The sequence below is a fragment of the Rhinatrema bivittatum genome, chromosome 5 (assembly GCF_901001135.1).
Source record: "Rhinatrema bivittatum chromosome 5, aRhiBiv1.1, whole genome shotgun sequence".
In the NCBI taxonomy this organism is placed as follows: Eukaryota; Metazoa; Chordata; class Amphibia; order Gymnophiona; family Rhinatrematidae; genus Rhinatrema; species Rhinatrema bivittatum.
In genome coordinates, this window is record NC_042619.1 from 349399177 (window position 1) to 349417614 (window position 18438).

General features: G+C 43.0%; 1 protein-coding gene across 1 annotated transcript in view; it reads right to left on the bottom strand.

The window, feature by feature from the left end:
* The window catches only part of LOC115092998 (P protein-like), a 120555-nt gene that overhangs the window by 72358 nt on the left and 29759 nt on the right, over positions 1 to 18438 (bottom strand). The window contains exons 6-8 of the mRNA XM_029604554.1: positions 15833 to 15990; positions 8738 to 8820; positions 4950 to 5103 (exon numbers count right to left, since the gene is read on the bottom strand). Of these exons, the coding sequence (XP_029460414.1) occupies positions 4950 to 5103; positions 8738 to 8820; positions 15833 to 15990 (395 nt within the window). The remainder of the gene's footprint in view (positions 1 to 4949; positions 5104 to 8737; positions 8821 to 15832; positions 15991 to 18438) is intronic.

Consider the following 18438-nt stretch of genomic DNA (forward strand, 5'->3'; position numbering starts at 1 on the left):
GCAGGGTGGCTGGTGGACGTGAGGACCGCCTGGTAACTTGCCTGCTTGGTGCGAAGGTGGCAGACCTCACACATCACCTAGATAGGATTATAGATAGTGCTGGGGAGGAGCCAGCTGTCATGGTACATGTGGGCACCAATGACATAGGAAAATGTGGGAGAGAGGTTCTGAAAGCCAAATTTAGGCTCTTAGGTAGAAAGCTTAAATCCAGAACCTCCAGGGTGGCATTCTCTGAAATGCTCCCTGTTCCACGCATAGGTCACCAGAGGCAGGCAGAGCTCCAGAGTTTCAATGCGTGGATGAGAAAATGGTGTAAGGAAGAGGGATTCAGTTTTGTAAGGAACTGGGGAAACTTTTGGGGAAGGGGGGAGTCTCTTCCGAAGGGATGGGCTCCACCATAACCAGAGTGGAACCAAGCTGCTGGCACTAACTTTTAAAAAGGAGATAGAGCAGCTTTTAAACTAGAACAAGGTAGAAAGCTGACAGTCACTCAGCAGTGCATGGTTCGGAGAAATGTATCCTTGAAGGATACGAATGAAACAAGAGAATTAGCGCATCCCAATAGAGAGGTTCCAATAAAAGCAAACGTAGTCCATGTGCCTATATGTAAAAAATTACCTGAGCTAAAGAATTCCAAATTATCCCTTAGAACTGAAAAGCAGGTTGTTAATACAAACAAAAAACACACTGAAATGTCTGTATTCCAATGCCAGAAGTCTAAGACATAAGATGGGAGAGTTAGAGTGTATAGCAGCAAATGATGAGATTGACATAATTGGCATCACAGAGACTTGGTGGAAGGAGGATAACCAATGGGACAGAGCTTTATCAGGGTACAAATTATATTGCAATGATAGGGAGGATTAACTCGGTGGGGGTGTGGTACTTTATGTCCGGGAGGGTATAGAGTCCAACAGGATAAAGATCATACAAGAGACTAAATACTCAGTAGAATCTATATGGGTAGAAATCCCATGTGTGTTGGGTAAGAGTATAGTGATAGGAGTATACTACCATCCACATGGACAAAATGGTCAGACAGATGATGAAATGCTAAGAGAAATCAGGGAAGATAACCAGTTTGGCAGTGCAGTAATAATGGGAGATTTCAATTACCCAAAATGAAGAAGAAGCACGATCCTTGCACATCCACAAGTACTAGAAACACTGGTGCAGGACAAATCTTACACCCACCAACAGTTTCAGTAAATATTATTTTATTCCAAAAGTATTCAGTGTATCAGAATTTTTATATTGGCAACTCCGTAGTTCATAGCAATAAGTTATAGAGTTCATAGCAATAGATTGTAGCAGTCCCCCGACACGGTCCCGTGTTTCGCTATGGCTGCATCGGGAGGCACCCAAGTACAATTATAGTCTTAGACAACAGTAACCCCACTATTGACTGGGTAAATGTAACATCAGGACTTGCTAGAGACATAAAGTTCCTGGATGGAATAAATGACTGCTTCATGGAGCAATTGGTTCAGGAACCAATAAGAGAGGGAGCTATTTTAGATTTAATCCTTAATGGAACGCAGGACTTGGTGAGAGAGGTAACGGTGGTGGGGCCACTTGGCAACAGTGATCATAACCTGATCAAATTTAAACTAATAACTGGAAGGGGGACAATAAGTAAATCTGCAGCTCTAACACTAAACTTTCAAAAGGGAAACTGATAAAATGAGGAAAATAGAAAAAAACTGAAAGGTGCAGCTGCAAAGGTTAAATGTTCAACAGGCTTGGATATTGTTTAAAAATATAATCCTAGATGCGCAGTCTGTTATGCGTCCTGTCCGCAGCCGTCCCACACACAGGCCTGCTCACCTTCACGGTCCCATGGTAGGTCCTGGGTCGGCCTCCCTAGCGGTAGTTGCCAGCTCCTCTAGGCCCCGGCGTCCCGTGGCAGCAGTCGCCGGGCCTTCCACTGCACGCCAGGCCTCACGCCGAGGCTCCTTAGCGATGTTGGCCACGCCCCTATGCGCACGTGCGGACCGCCCGGCCTCTTGTAGGGCCAAGGGCAGGCCTTAGCTCCACGGCACGCCCTGATTGATCCCCCGATATAAGGAAGCTCCTGTCTGTGCTTCCTTGCCTTGGCAATTGGACCGGCTTGTTTGCTAGATTGCCTCTGCGTTTGTTCCTGCTCTTGTCTTGTTCCAAGTCTCGTTCCAGGATCCTTCTGTTCCTGCATCCTAGTTCCTGCTTGTCTTGTTCCTGGGTTCATCTGTACGTTTCCCCAGGTAATACCTCCGGACTATCTAACTGGTACTGACCTCAGCTTATTCCTCGACCTGCCTGCCTACTTGCCTGCCTCCCGACTTCGGTCTGTCTGTGACCTCGTCAGACCTCTGGTATCTGACCTCTGCCTTGTTGACCATCCCACAGACTGACTTCTGGACTCTGACCTTTGCTTGCCTGACCTCGTCCCTAGATTCTGGCTCTGTTCCTCACCTTGTCATCACCTACGCTATTCTGGTCCTCCTTGCTCCATCGGACCTCTAGTCTCAAACCCGATCGCGCTTTCCCTGTGTCTGTGGGCACACCGGACTTCTACTCTCCCAGGAGGCTCTGCGAGGCAAGTCCAAGTGGCCCGGGTCCCACGGGTTCCTCCCGGGGGGACCTCGGGCTTCCAGTGGTGAAGCTCATCCCAGCCTCTGTCTCCTCCAGTCCGCCGGTATTCAAAATGGCGCCGATAGCCTTTGCCCTTACTATGTCACAGGGGCTACTGGTGCCATTGGTCGGCCCCTGTCACATGGTAGGAGCAATGGACAGCTGGCACCATCTTGTGCTCCTATCATGTGACAGGGGCCGACCAATGGCACCGGTATCCCCTGTGACATAGTAAGGGCAAAGGCTATCGGCGCCATTTTGAATACCAGCAGCCGATGGCCCAAGTGCAGGAGATCGCTCCAGGACCCCGCTGGACCACCAGGGACTTTTGGCAAGTCTTGGGTGGGGGGGTAGGAGGGTGGGGGGTTGTAGTTAATTAAATTTAAAGGGTTGGGATGGGGGTTTTTTCAACTTTAATGGGAAACGAATACCATATGTAACTAACGAATACGAATACCAAATCGGACGAATCCGTCCCTGCTGCACATCCCTAGTGAGCATACTGCCTTTAAAATCTACCCCGTAATACTCAAAAAAATTCAATGTTAAAGAAAACAGTTTATTTAACAGTTTTGTTTACCAAGAAAGTAGAGTAAATCAGCAATTCAAATTCTTGTGAACATTTGAAAATAACATTCAGAGCAGAAAATACTGTTTTACAATAGTGAATAGCGCTAAAACTTTTCTCTCTTTTCTTCCTAGGATTCTTATTCCATGTCTGGTACCAGTATCTGCTAATATGGAACATAAGTACACCTACCTGGACAGAAAGAAAACCCTGTAACTAAAGTCAGATGGAAACTCATCATTTTGGACAAAATGGACTTTATTTAATTTTATGAATCATTTAACACCCAGACCTGGTCCTGCCTGAGTTCTTACAGCCTCTCACCCCCATGAGAAGCACTTAAAGTACAGCACAGACACAGGCGACCTCTTTTCATTGTCTGGGGAATGCACAGACACAGGCGACCTCTTTTCATTGTCTGGGGAATAAGCGAGAGCTTCCCCCCATAAAAAGAGTCACCCCCGGGATTAAGAGTTCAGCTTGGGAATGAATGGCTGCGGCAGCCCCAAAGATATAAATAAGATTGTGTTCCCTTGGGACTTAATACACCCCATTAAGGGTTACATTTACATAGCAATTTTAAGTGCCTCCAATTTCAACAAAAAACAAAAGGGGGGTCATTTATCAAAATGTGTTAGGGCGTTTCGAGCTAGGTAGAGAGAACATGGTAGAAGTCTACTCTTCTTTTACCTTTCATCCCTCCAAATCAGATTAATTCTTCATTGATAACTGTGCTGTTCGTACGTATGACTGTGCATGTAAAACTGCCCCCCAGAATCCACCCCACCCCACAAACCTCACCCTGAGTTATTGGTGGCCCCCTTACAGTGGTATAAAAAGTTAACTGCTTGGAGAGCCTCTGTGCTCTCTGTAGCAGGAGCAGCCCAAAATGCGATCAAAGCCTGTCCGGGGACTTCTCAGCTTGCGAGGTGAAAATAACGCAGTCGTGATAAATTTAACCGTAGAACTCTTTTCCCTTTATAAAAAAAAAAAAAGTAGAAAATAAAAAAACGGTACAAATTTTACCTTTAAATTTATCCAAAAATGTCACTGGCAACTTGTGAAAACAGGAGGTATAGAGATTGTCATGTATGGAAGTATGCAACAAGGTAAAACGTTGCAATGATGATTCATGAAGTAAAATTGCAACATCTTATTTAGCTACACTAGTGGCTAGCGCAATCACTGCACTGCAACGGGGGGGGGGGGGGGGGGGTGTGAAACCATGTAATCATTCAATGCCTCTCCTCCCTCCTCCATTATTCATCTTTTTACTCCTCCTGTGTTCCTGCAGGCTTTCCTTCCGGCTCGCATGACTCTCCGTTGGAGCCACGCAGTACCTGGTACTTCCATGCAATTTGTCGATCAAGGCGAGCACAGCATGGGGAGTATATTAGATACGTAGTGGCTCATAGCTCCTGAGAACCACAAAAAAAAAGCCTAGCGTCATCACCAGTGAGATGCTGCAGTGGCACGTGTTTCAGCTGCATTGTGTGCTGCGAGACGGCACGCTGGAATCCGATGCCATTCCACGCCAGCTATGCCCCTGCGCAGCTAGCACAACCATGCATTCGCTTTTAATTCTACAGAGAAAGAGGATTATTGCCATCACGTAAGTCTGTGGACAAAAGTAAAAGTGCTGGAGTAACAGAAAAAATGGTATTTACACAAGTGTATCAATTAAACTGTAATGGCATATATAAATATATATATATATATATATATTATATGCAATTCTGAGAGAAAGAGAGAGAGAGAATGCATGACTTACCTCAAATATGATAAGCACATATACACTTGCTAAAACAACTGCAGCAATGATTACTTGAGTCTCTATGTTTGCATAAAGGTACTGATGAGCCATGGAAAGAGGGACATTTTCAGTCTCTTGCAGGATAGCCTGAATGTTTATTGAGATTAAATCACTAAATGAAAGAAATAGTAGTAATCAGATTGCAAGTCATATCAATAAAGCAATCTAGAGACTTCTGCACACTTTAACATTCTTCAGATCATATTTGAGCAGCAAGCTTTGTGGAACTCGGATGTTATCAGTGCACAGATTCCATGCAACGGCAGCCATTATTGATTTAGAAAAAATATAATAGGTAAAACTAGAGTGCTTGGTGAAGGAGAGATCTTACTTTGCTGTGTAAACTCCATTCATTGATTCAGCACTTTTCCTCACTGACTTTGAAATCAGCGTTGCATTCCAGTGTACGCTGTATATACGTATAATTATGCAAAAGGCCATGAACTAAATTCATATGCAGTTTACATAATCTAATCAAGGTGCTTCAAAAGTTTGGCACATTATGTTTGCAGGTGGTTGCAGAAACCACAGATGCATTTTCCCCTTCCCCTTTGCACCAGTTCACTCATGTACTTTTCCTTTCAAAAATTACCTTGGGAAAAAAGTTCTAGCAGATATTTGCACCTACATTTCCTGCAGGCATTTTTCCCATTCAGAGCAAAGTGCATAGTTTTGAAAATACAAAACTACGTTAACTGTTGCATTTCCCTTCCCTGTCCCGAGAATGCCTCCTCCTCTCTAATGCAGTTAAAAGTGTGTACTCTGTTTTACAGTGCATTCGCTTTTACCCAAGGGAGGGTGGGCAATTTTCAGAAAGCCCTTCTTATGCAGGTAATTAGTCATTTAACTAGTTAAATGGCTTTAAGAAATTGTTCTCTCAGAGGCAGGGGCATAGGGTCAGTACTGTACAGTGGTAAATATGCATCACCAAGTTGCAAAGAAATGTGTGTCCTGCAACCATAAACTGAACATGTCAGCTTCCGACAGCCATATAAAGTTACGTTGCTCTGAATGGGAAAAATGCCTGCAGGAAATGTAGGTGCAAAGTTAAGTTTCAGCTGCAGGGGCCATAAAAAAAGAGAGGTGCCATTAGGGAAAACGGTGGAGCATTTGGACACAGTGGAGGTAGTGGTCAAGGTTGGGTGGGAAACAGACCGTGAGCGTGAAGGCCTTGAATCATGTGGTAGACAGGCAGCACCCCTGAGCTATGGCGCCTACGGCCTCAGCCATATTGGCCATAAGCTAGCTTTAGCTCTGGTTGATGCAGCCTAGAAACTAAACTTACTAAGCCCATGCTGACAGTTGGCAGACATTCCCTTGCTGGGACTAAGTGGGAGCTTCCCCTATAGCAGCCGCATTCCTCACAGGTTGAGCCCTTGGGGTCCAGGTCTTAGGTGAGTATCCCTTAAGAGCAGTCAGCGAGAAAGAGTCCAGGCACGGGCTGAGGTCGGGGCCAGTGGTGAGCAGACAGTAACCAGGTCCGGGCCAAGGGTCAGGACAGGCGGTGATCAAAGATTAGTCGAGCTCCATAGCAGAGGTCAATACCAGAGAATCAGGCTAAGACACCAGGGGACAAGACAGGATGGACCAGGCAAGAAAGGGAGACCAGCAAGGCATGGACAAGACAAGATCCAGAGCAAAGCAAAGGCAAGGCAAAAACAACAGCAGAGGCACAAACAAGGCACAAGGACAAAGCAGGGGACCTGTTGCTGAAGTGTTGGAAGTCTGCAAGAGTGAGGTTTTAAATGGTCTGCAAGAGTGAGGTTTTAAATGGCCCCTGTGCCTGATGTCATCAGATAGGGATGCCACAATACTTCCCACCACAGAGCCCATAAGATCCAGGGGCAGCGTGGTGCTGCTGGAAGGAGGTCCGCTGGCAGTCTCCCCATCATGAGGAGGAAGTCTTAGCATCAGGGTAGATTGGCAGCATCCAGATTGAGTGCAGCCAGTCATTGGAGTCACGGAAATTGAGGAAAAATTACCTTTTTCTGGGTTCTTATTGGTCTCTATATTAGTAAAATGGCTTTATGTAGGAGCACAGTAGATTTATAAGAAAAAGAAACATTTTATATTTTTGTAGAGCTTAGCAAGCATGTTATTGTTCTGAGTTGCTATTATCTCAAGTAGTGAATGCATTGTTAGAATTTCTTTTAAACAACTTGTAGTCAAAATATGGAACAGGCTATATGCTGACTTGAAGAATGGGTTGTGCAATTTCCATCAGACCTTGCAACTGACATCTAGCATGATAAAATTGATGACACCTAGTACGTATGAAAAATGGGCGTCATTTAAATATTTGGACGGTTACAATGGGACAATAAATTATTTTTAGCAGACCCTAAATTAGGTCTGTGATTGGACAAATTATGTGTCAATAAGAGTAATGATGTGATATAAGAATGCTTGTCATCAGGGAATGAAGCATGGATTGGTTACATGCCCTGTTAATGAAAGATATTAGGGATGAGCCCCGGGGGCTGAGAGGGAAAGTGGATGAATAGAGCAACTTTGCCATGGCCATGTAGAATTTTATCTCAAATAAATATAATGAAAGATGAGGTTTTGCATATCATTTCTTTCTCCTCTAAAAGAAAAGGGAAATAAACAGTTGCTCCATGGAGATGTTTAACAAACAGGTGCTCCCATACCTGAGATTAGGTCGGGAGGTTATTTTTGTTTGGATCGTAAATCTTGTTATATGACAAAGCCCCCGCCACGACCAGCCAAATGTTACAATATGTGTGTGTGTGTGTGCGCGCGCAAGAAAGTTCCTATGTTTGTGCATGTGAGTGTGTGTAGCAAAGTAAGAGCCTTTGTGACTGTGGTTGGGGGTTTTTATTCAAAATATTCCAACTAATGATAATAAAAGCAAGTACTTTGCTTGTTAAAATCATCTGCATTTGGTCCTTATACTATTGTTATGACTCTTACTGCCCTCGACTGGTAAAGGTGGTTTTGCTGGAGAGTTCTGCAATATGGTGACACTTAGTTGAATCCTGAAAGCTCATAGAGTGGATGAAATAAAAATGGAGGGGACTCACATGGCAACACCAGGACAGGAAACCCCTGAGCATGCTCAGAAGCTTTGACTTTTTTTTTTTCTTCTGAGCTTTGTGAGAGCGTGCTCTGTCCCTGCACCACAGGAGGACGCCACCCACTTGTGCAGCTATTTGTCTGCTTGTCCACATTAAAAATATATTAGGCACACAAGTAAGGCTCCTTTCACTTTGGAAAGTAGACTCAAAAAACATTCTCTTTTGGCATTGTTCTATTTTTCTCTTTAATCTTGATATTCTTTTTTGTCTCTTCATCTCATTCTCAAATCTTTCCACAAAATGCACATGAGTCTGAATTACAGATTCTGTACTGAAGTGGCATGCTTAATTAACTAACCTAGCAAGGCAATTTCATAGCTTACTTCCAATATTAATCGGAACCCATGTATATAGTGCATGAAACTGATTATTTAATATTTTGAAAATTGATAAAAACCATCCTTTTTAAACAAGCATGTGATGATATATAGTTGATTTTATTTCAGATAATATTGTGATAAAAGTTTGCTGCACAGTTTTTAATATGATCTATTGTTTTATTGTATGAGTGCTGTTTATATAATGTGTATTTAAAGTCTGAGTGTACTAGTATGAGTTGCATTGAACATAAAAATGAATTTTGTGGAATATAAAAGCAATAAATAATAAAGCTTGTTGAATGTGGTGATATTGAATATATAAACTAACCTTTTATGTATTTCAAAAGTTCTGCTTCTAGTAACTTGGTTTCTTCTTCTGGAATTTAAAGGTATAGTCCAATTATAGATAACCTAAAAGAGATTTAACCTATGTTATAAATTATATACAATATATAGAAAATCAACTGGAAATGAGTTATGCACATGTGGTGATGGGAGAGATGGACTATAAAAAAACACTATTAGCAAAGTAAAAAAAAAGTGCCTGGCAACTTTGTAATTCTTCTGTTTATCTCAATATCTTTTAAACTGAGAGATAAAGTAAAACATATATAGCTGTTAGACTAGCAAATTAGCAATATTGGATACTACTGCTATTGAACCTCAAGGTACAGCCATCTTTCTATAATTCTAGCAAAAGACATACCCTTCTCCGAAAAAAATTAATTTAGCAGGTCTTGCCAAGAACCATAAAGGAAGTACTCTGGAAATTGTTTTAAAGTTTTATTGTACCTCAAATGCATTGATATGCATTTGATATGCATTGATATGCATTTGATATGCATTGATATGCATATATGTATCATATGTATCTAGTTAAAAACCCCAGCTTCTTTTCTCTGTTCCAAGTTATTACTACCCTGTTTTATTGTAACTGCAACCCTTAACTTTCACTTGTATATTGTTACTTTACTACTACCTTTTTTAATTTTTGTTATTTATTGTTATTTATGACCTCTTGTTACCTCTTCACTTGTTAATTGTAAACCGACATGATGCGATACTCATCGCGAATGCCGGTATAGAAAAACTTAAAATAAATAAATAAATAAATAAATAAAAGCTGTCGGGTGAATACAATTACTTGAGTTTAATTTGCATACATATTCAGAGAGAAACAGTGACAATTCTCCAACTTAATTAATATGGGGTATTCCCATTTCTGACATTCAACACAGAAAGATTACAGCTTTTGTAGATAGAAATAAAGGTTAACAAATAAAAACAAAGTATATATATATTTTCCAAAAACACCAGACAGTACTAATATCCTTATACAGAATCCTCCCAAAACATTAATATAACATTTATATATGAAGATAAATGTTCTTTTCCCAAAAATATTTTATTTATCACATCAACCACATATCCATATGTATATTATGTATTGGGAATACAATTTACTGTGATTTCAGTCACCGCGTTTGAAAAGCTGTGAGAATGGAAAATGGAGGGCTGAAGGAGTAAGCGTCTTGAGGAGCAACTGCCGTGGATAATAAGCAATGGAAGGATGAAGATGTGAGATATGCGGAGGATATCGGCAGCAGCCATAAGAAGAAAGGTGTCTGGTGGTAACTGAATGCCGGGCGCTGCAGCAGAATTGAAGGAAGAGAAATCATGCATTTTTTGATGTTCGATCTGAGGTTTGAAAACAGCGGTCTGTGATGATAAGTGCAGACGAGTGAATTGATTTACAATAAAGAGAAGTTGGAGCTTCAAGAAGGACCAGTGGTGTATCTACAAAACGACAGGATATTTAACAAATAGTGGGAGGATAACAACATTGGAAGTACATGGTTTTGAAACGAATGCATAAACGAATGCCCCTAAGTTGTTTGGAATAATATCACATTGAATATTCGTGTGTGTGAGAATAATGGTTTTCAAATTCTCCTGAAGAAGCCGTGAGGTGAAACGAGGGCCCTGTTGGGATTGGTGGAAAGATTAAGGGATTGATGTAAAGATAAGAGATTGGGGGAGTGGCGAAAAACTAAGGGATTGATAAAAGAAGGTACTGGTGTAAAGATTAAGGGATTGATGTAAAGAAAAGATTAAGCAACAAAGTGTACCATGGTTAGATTTGGTGGGCTGTAATATAATAGGATGCTTTGACTTGAAAGGTTTTTATGAGATATGAGTGGGCATAGATTTTATAGAAAACTTATTGTGAAAAGAATATAAGTATCAACAAATTATATAAGTATTAATTGTACATTTTATGAATGGTAAATGGTATATGAATGTCTTTTTTGATATCTTTTGAAGTATAATAAATTGAAAAGTTTTATATGTGCTTGTATTCCACTCCACTTGGAGTGGTTTTTTTGGTATTGATTGTTAAGCACGAAGGAACAGGGATATTGCCTAAAGTTTGGGTTTATATATATATATATATATAGTGATACGTTTGGTAGAAACCTTTTAATTCATCAGTTCTCCTTTAAATAACTAAGGAATAATTGGGGTGTTACCTCTTTAATGAAGAATAGTTACATTAAACCATTTTTTACAACAAAGGCAAACAATAAGTGATGAGTTTCCAGTGGCCTCAAGAACACCTCCTGTTTTTCACCAGGAACTAGGTTGGTTCTTCCTGGACAAGGCTCATTCTTCCATTACGTGAAGTGGGTGGTCGCCTAAGAAACCACATTTTGGGGATGGAAAAAAACTCTGTAAGCCTCCAAGCACCACTTACCCACTTTTAAGACCCAGCACCACAAGAGATAAGGGAATGGATGTTGGATAGATGTAGGAAGGGGGAGACAGAAAGTAAGCTGGGTGAGTGGAGAGAACATTCTGGGCAGATAGAGAGTGAGTGGAGAGGATGCTGGGAACTACAAAAAAAGGGGGCAAACAGATGCTTATGTGCTGAGCAGGGGGAGGGGGTGAAGGGAGAGAAAGGAGAATGCTGTCGGGGGAGAAGAAGACGGGAGAGAGAGAAGGAATACTGGGCTCTGTTGGAGCAAAAGAAGGGGGATGCAGGACTTGGCAGAAGGTGAGAAGAAAGTGAGAGGTGGATGCTTAGTGGAGCAAAGCAGGAGGAGGATGTACCAGAGCTGCCGCTGATAAGAAGGTGTTGTAAGGGGATGGTACAAGATTGAAAGTTCACCTTAGGGCAGTGGCATTCACTCCCAGGCCTCAAGAGCCATCAGCAGATCGGGTTTTCAGGATACCCCTAATGAATATGCATAAGATACAATGGAACAAACCAAAAAACAAAAACCACAAATGTAGGTAATATCTAAAGTACTTGGTTTTCAAAAAAACCCACATTGCTACAAATTCTAATTTACCAAAAATGTGTTATTTAATTATTCAACCCTCCTGTGACTCAAAACGAATTTAAAAAAAAACTTATTGTCAAGGAAAACATTTTTTAGGAGAAATTGAATCAAAGGTTCAAACCATCCAGGTTTCCCCCATTCTTTTTCTAATCACAAACATACAACCTCCCCCTTTATTGTTGGTTTTTTTTTTAAATATTTTATCAAAATTCAAAAACTAAACCTTAATTCAATGTGCTTAAATTAAATTGATATTATAAAGAAATGGGAATTGTCCACCCTGTAGTGTCTAAATTGGCTTAGCAGTGCTTACTTGTATCGGGATGGTTCGTGATGCCAAAATGTCCCGTGGTTATGCACACACAAATTAATAAAACTTAGCCAAATAGACCCTGTAACATTACTTGATGAAAATTGCTTCATGAGACTTTCTCCCGTTGTTTGAACAGTGATACTTAGCTGAATAAACGCTGATGAAATTTAGCTGGATAGGACGCTGAAAGAATTACTTGGTAGCACTCTTTCCCGACGTGGCCAGGTTTCGAAATTAATCCTTCATCAGGGGTAACAGCTCACCAAATAATCAAAAACGTCTGTATTAAGAGCTTCTTGAATCCAGCTTTGTCAAATCTCTGCTCACTCCCCGAGTGCTGCAATCAACTTCTTTCAAAATGGCGGACAACAGTTCCCATTCACGGGGTCCTCTTTTTAAAGGGACTGAACCATGTGACCCCCACAATGGCGTCGATGGCCACAGCATGTACCGTATCACAAATAGCGGAAATCTCAATCCCAGCAGGGATGACCAGTCTACCTGGTCATTTAAATCTAACTTTTCCTTTTTTTTTTTTCCCATATCCTACTCTCAGAAAGATCTGTACGGAATTTATTTCACTGTGTCCCGTACTCAGTGTGAAAGAGTCCTGCTTCAGTAACAGAACGTGTGTCGGGATCTCTCTGCTGGAGGTTCACTGCCTGAGGCAGTGGTACGGGACTGCGAGGCTGGATGCTGAGCAGGACCAGGGCAGGGTATTTTGCATAGACAGCCTCCTCTCCCCGCAGGTTGAGCCCTTGGGTCTCTGCAGGGGCAACTGCACAGTAAAGTCTACGCACAGGTGGGAGCAAGGCTGGTCAGACAGGAGCAAGGCATGGAGTGCAGCGGGCGAGACTCGGCACTGGCTGGAAGAGGTGAAGCTTGGTTCTGCAGCGTACTCAGTCCCAAGGGCGCACACAATCACATTTATAATCTCTGGGGCTGCTCCGGCCAGCCGACCTCTTCCCACCCAGCTGATCCCTGGGTGGGGGATTCTTTCTATGGGGGGGGGGAGACTCATCTATGGCCCAGACAATGGGAAAAAAAAAGTTAGCGTGCTCCTTGTGTGTATTTGTAGCTGTGGCATCCTGTGGAGGGAGATGCTGTGAATAACCAGAGCCAAACAGGACCAGCTGCTGGGTGTTAAATAATAATTTACTGATTGCTTTAAGGCAAATAAAAGTCCATCTTTAAATACTTGTGCAGTTTCAGATGTTTTCTTTACAGATAGAGCGTTTCATTGTAGGTAGACGTCCTTTTCTTTCACACTGGTTCAGCTTCCCACGGTGAGGTAAATTGTGCACTCAAAGCTCTCCCAGTGGCTTAACTGGGATTCTAGGTCAGGGGTCCCCCTTCAAGCATAGAAAAATCCTACCTTACAGTCCAGCGTCTTCCCGAACACCCAGCCTTGTGTCCTGGTGCCAACTTAATAGAGTTCTGAATGGGGTCTCCTCGCTCTTCCTCAGCTCTATCAAGCTGCTCTTGAAAGGGTGACTCCTCGGGTTGAAAACCTGCTGATCCAGCCAGGCTCCCGGTGAAGTGGGGTGGCTTAAAACCTCTTCAACAACAAAAAAAAATTGTATTTTCCTTCTTGAAAAACAGGCTACGTTTTGGCCATCAGAAAAATCTGTCACAGGTCTTGCCCACCTAGGGAGTAGAGTGGTGCTCACAGTCCTCTGCTTGAAAGCCTTTTTCCCCCAAAGGGAAATCCAGCAAAAAACCTATCTCACAGAACTAAAAGCTTAGCATTCCTGGGAAGTTTTGAATTCCAGTCACCCTGAGATTGTCGTGGATTAGCGGGGGAGGGGGTATACACAGACATGTTCACTCACACACACACACACACACACATATATACTCATTCTCCTATAGACACTCACTCTTATTCTCCCACACATGCTATCTCTCTTCTCTCCCTCTTTCATGCACATGCCCACTCGCACATAACCATTCTCTCTCATACACGCCCACACCTTCCCAAAGTCTCTCACACACTCATGCCCATACGTACTCTGTCTCTCACTCACTCTCACATACAAGCTAATTCATCCCCTCTCTCCATCCTGATTCCACAAGGAGCAACAGCTTCTTCCTTCTCCTTTAGGCGGCTTGCGGGGCAGCAGTAACTTCCTCCTCCTCCTCCTGAGGCACTGGGGAGTTGATCTGGGGGCCGTCATGGCCCATGTTGGAAGATTCCAGGATCCTGGGATATCCCCGGCCTCGACTCGTGGCTGCGGGGGCAGGACAGAGAGGTGCTGCCAGGGAGAGGCTGGGGTTGAGAGAGAAGAAGAAGGCAGCCAGCTGATCAGGACCGCAGCGAGGGTTCCCCGCCCTGCGACTCCAAAGGGAAGTGGGGGGTCAGCCATCAGGCCGCAGCGGTGAAGAAAGTGTCAGGGGAGGAGGGGGCGAGACGTGAGCCGTGGATCATCGCAGCCGAAGTGAAATTGCCGCCGTGACTATCAATGTCGCAGCGGCCGCCACTGCTCTCACTGCTCTTCCTCCTTCCTGCCGCGCGACCGTCATCCCCCTCCTCGTTCAGCTCCACGCGGCCAGAAAAAGTTACCTGGGATGCGTGGGGCATTTTCTCGGTCCCACCCGGAGTTTTCTCACATTGGCCCGGAGACCCGAGAATTTGTTCAGAATTCTGGAGTCTCCGGGCCAAATCCTGAGAGTTCCCGGCTGATACTTGGGGGGGATCCTCTGGCAGGTTGTGCACAGAAGCCAATCCCCTACAAAAAAAAAAAAAAAAAAGTGAATCCTGATTGGGCAGGAGGCTTCAGCAGGGAGGGTAAAAAAAATCCTACAACTTGCTTCTCCGGTGTCTGCTCTAAAATGAAAAGCAGCCACACCTTAAACCACAAAATAGCTGGTTATAAAGGGCATGAGTAGCCAATCCCTGCTCTCCTAGGTGGGAGGAGGGCAAGAGGAGATGGATAACTCAAGGTAAATGGAACTAAGGCACAGTATGATGGCCTAGGGGGTCCGGTCAGACACACAGAACAAGGACGGGGGCTGCAACGGAGAGAGAGACAAGGCAAGGTAGCGAGCGCAGCCAAGGAACAATTCAAGCAAGGCAGGGCACTGGGTAAGAATAGCGTTTGGGAGTTATTTTGGGCTTGTTTTGAAAGTCAGTGCTTTTTTTTTTACAATGGGCACTTTCTGGGCAAAGAACATTCTCCAGGAGGAAATGCCATTCTCTCGGCTTCCTCTAATCCAAACGACATTGGACTTCACGAGAAGATCTTTCTTTCAAACATAGATAAATACGCTACATTTTTTTTTCTTTAAGTCTAAGAGAAGAATTGCATTACAAAAGCAAAGTGTTGACAGTGAATGCTGTGCCTTCAACACATCAGAGCTCTAGGCCACCGATTCCCAAACCCGTCCTGGGGGAACTCCCAGCCAACCAGGCTTTCAGGATATCCACAATGATTATGCATAAGATAGAATTTGCATGCTTTGGAAGCAGTATATGCACATTTATCTTATGCAAACTCATTGTGGATCTCCTGAACACCCGACTGGCTGGGAGTCCTCCAGGACAGGCTTGGGAATCTCTGCTCTAAGCCCTTCCTACTTGCCTCATGTCAGGTAATAGGAGTCCAATGAAAACGGCTTTGGAGCACAGCTATCTTCCCCAGTTAGACTACAGCAGGGCTCATAATTTACACCATATTAATGTATACAAATTATAGAGGGGAACATTTGACTGTCTATAGGTGTTAATAGAAAACAAACAAAACATAATTATTTTAGAGGTACCTACCTTGGTTCTGGGCCTCTTCATTGGTCCAATCTCTTCAATCTCTTCAATGGTAACCACAATATATTCTTCTGCCCGCCTATCAATTACGTCAGCTATAAAGGGTCCACCAATATCTATTTTTAAAAGGGCAGACTCACCATAATCTGTAAGATTCACAGCTGACGGTAAACTGTTAAGGGGTTAACGTATCAGAATGCATGATGTGGCGTGGGACAGTTTCTTTAGCTTAGATATTTCTTTAACTCACAAGGCCTGAGGTATGGACCATGAACAGTTTCTCACAGATTTCTGTGGCACGGAACGGGAAATGGCTGCATCTCTCTTTGCTGGGTGCAATAGGTTGATGTCAGAAGACCTACATACTGATAAGCACAATAAAGTAACAAGACTGTAAACTGTAAACACAATGGGGGCTTGATGTAATAAAACCTGTGCAAAAACCAGCACTATTTTTTTTTGCAATGATTTTTGATACCGGTGGCCCCTGCTCAGCTTAATAATATTATGGTATGCAAATGAGACCCGCAATAAAAATCCACACTAGGTAAAAAAAAAAAATATGCGCCAAAACCCACGCTAAAGCCCCGATGCAGAAAACCACAGGAAGAACGGGCACTAAACCATTGCTAATGTAAAAAAAGGCTGCAGACTCTCTTATTGGCCGTTTAAAGTAGCACGGGCCAAACAGATGTAATTGGGGTGCATAGATAGCCATTAAATTTTCTGGGACACTCCTTTTTTGCAGAGGAATAAAAGGCAGCTTCTTCCAGGGCCATAGGCAAGATGTTAGTAGTTTGGAACTGTTGGAAATGTGTTCTTTCACGATTGCTCTCTCTTTTCTTTTGTCTTGTGTCTGTGTTATTGAGTAAATATATCTTTTGAGTGCATCTGGTTGTTGGTCTATAATTGTCTGTCTCTCATGTTTGTCGCTTGTTTCAGTTCCTAAAGAAAGCAGAGTATTCGTGACTGTGGTGAGAATAGAGCATGACAGAGGGGGGCGAGATCGGAGGAAAGGATGAGCATGACAGGCGGGTGAGGGGTGACAGAGTGGGTAAGAGAAGTGTGGTGCGTGAGTCAGTTGAGCATAGCTAGGGAGAGGAAATGGGCTAGGAAGAGGGAGGCTGTGCATGAGGTATTTATTTATTTATTAAGTTTTATATACTGTCACTAAGACAAGCCATTGTAACGGTTCACAAGACATAGCACAAAAATACAACAACAAAAGCAGTCATAAAACTCCTATAAATAAAATAACAATTGTAAATAGTGACTAAAATGTAAATGAAACAGCAACTAAGCCCTCAAATATACATTAGTAATTCAAATAAATAGTAGGAAAATAAATTAATTAATCACTAAAAAATACATTAAAAAAAACAGGCTAAAAGGCATCAAATACATTCATACTAAAATGACAGACTAAAATAACATAAGAAATTGCCATGCTGGGTCAGACCAAGGATCCATCAAGCCCAGCATCCTGTTTCCAACAAAGGCCAAAACCAGGCCACAAGAATCTGGCAATTACCCAAACACTAAGAAGATCCCATGCTACTGATGCAATTAATAGCAGTGGCTATTCCCTAAGTCAACTTGATTAATAGCAGGTAATGGACTTCTCCTCCAAGAACTTATCCAAACCTTTTTTGAACCCAGCTACACTAACTGCACTAACCACATCCTCTGGCAACAAATTCCAGAGCTTTATTGTGCGTTGAGTGAAAAAGAATTTTCTCCGATTAGACTTAAATGTGCTACTTGCTAACTTCATGGAATGCCCCCTAGTCCTTCTATTATTCAAAAGTGAAAATAACCGAGTCACATCTACTCGTACAAGACCTCTCATGATCTTAAAGATCTCTATCATATCCCCCCCTCAGCCGTCTCTTCTCCAAGCTGAACAGCCCTAATCTCTTCAGCCTTTCCTCATAGGGGAGCTGTTCCATTCCCTTTATCATTTTGGTTGCCCTTCTCTGTACCTTCTCCATCGCAACTATATCTTTTTTGAGATGCGGCGACCATCTCAAAAAGGCATAAAAGAAAGGGATAAAAGCTCTCTAAAATCACTCTATATATGCTTTGCTGAAAAGCCAGGTGTTTAAATCACGCTTAAACTTTTTAAAATCGATCTCGAGTCTCAGAATCATTGGTAAGATGTTGCAGAGTTTGGGTCCTGTTCGTGATAACGCTCTCTCCCTGATTTGGTTCAGATGTATAGAATGAACAGAGGGTAAGGATAGTAAGCCCTTGTTTCCAGATGGAGCTGTCCATCCATTGCTCCTACCATGTGACAGGGGTCACCCAATGGCACCAGTAGCCCCTGTCACATGGTAAGGACAAAGGGCCACCGGCGCCATTTTGATTCCTGGCAGGCCAGACGGCCCGAGAGCGGAAGATTGCTCCCGGGGCCCCCCTTGGACCACCAGGGCTTTCAGTAAGTGTTAGGGGGGGGGGATCGGGATGGTGGGGGGGAGTTGTAATTAAGTCAGTTTGAAGGGTTGGGTTGATTTTTTTTTTTTAATAAATGTGCCCCTCCCCCCTATGCTAACCCGAAAACCGAAATTTTCCCAAATTTCAGGGAAAATCCGTTTTGGGATTCGGGTCCT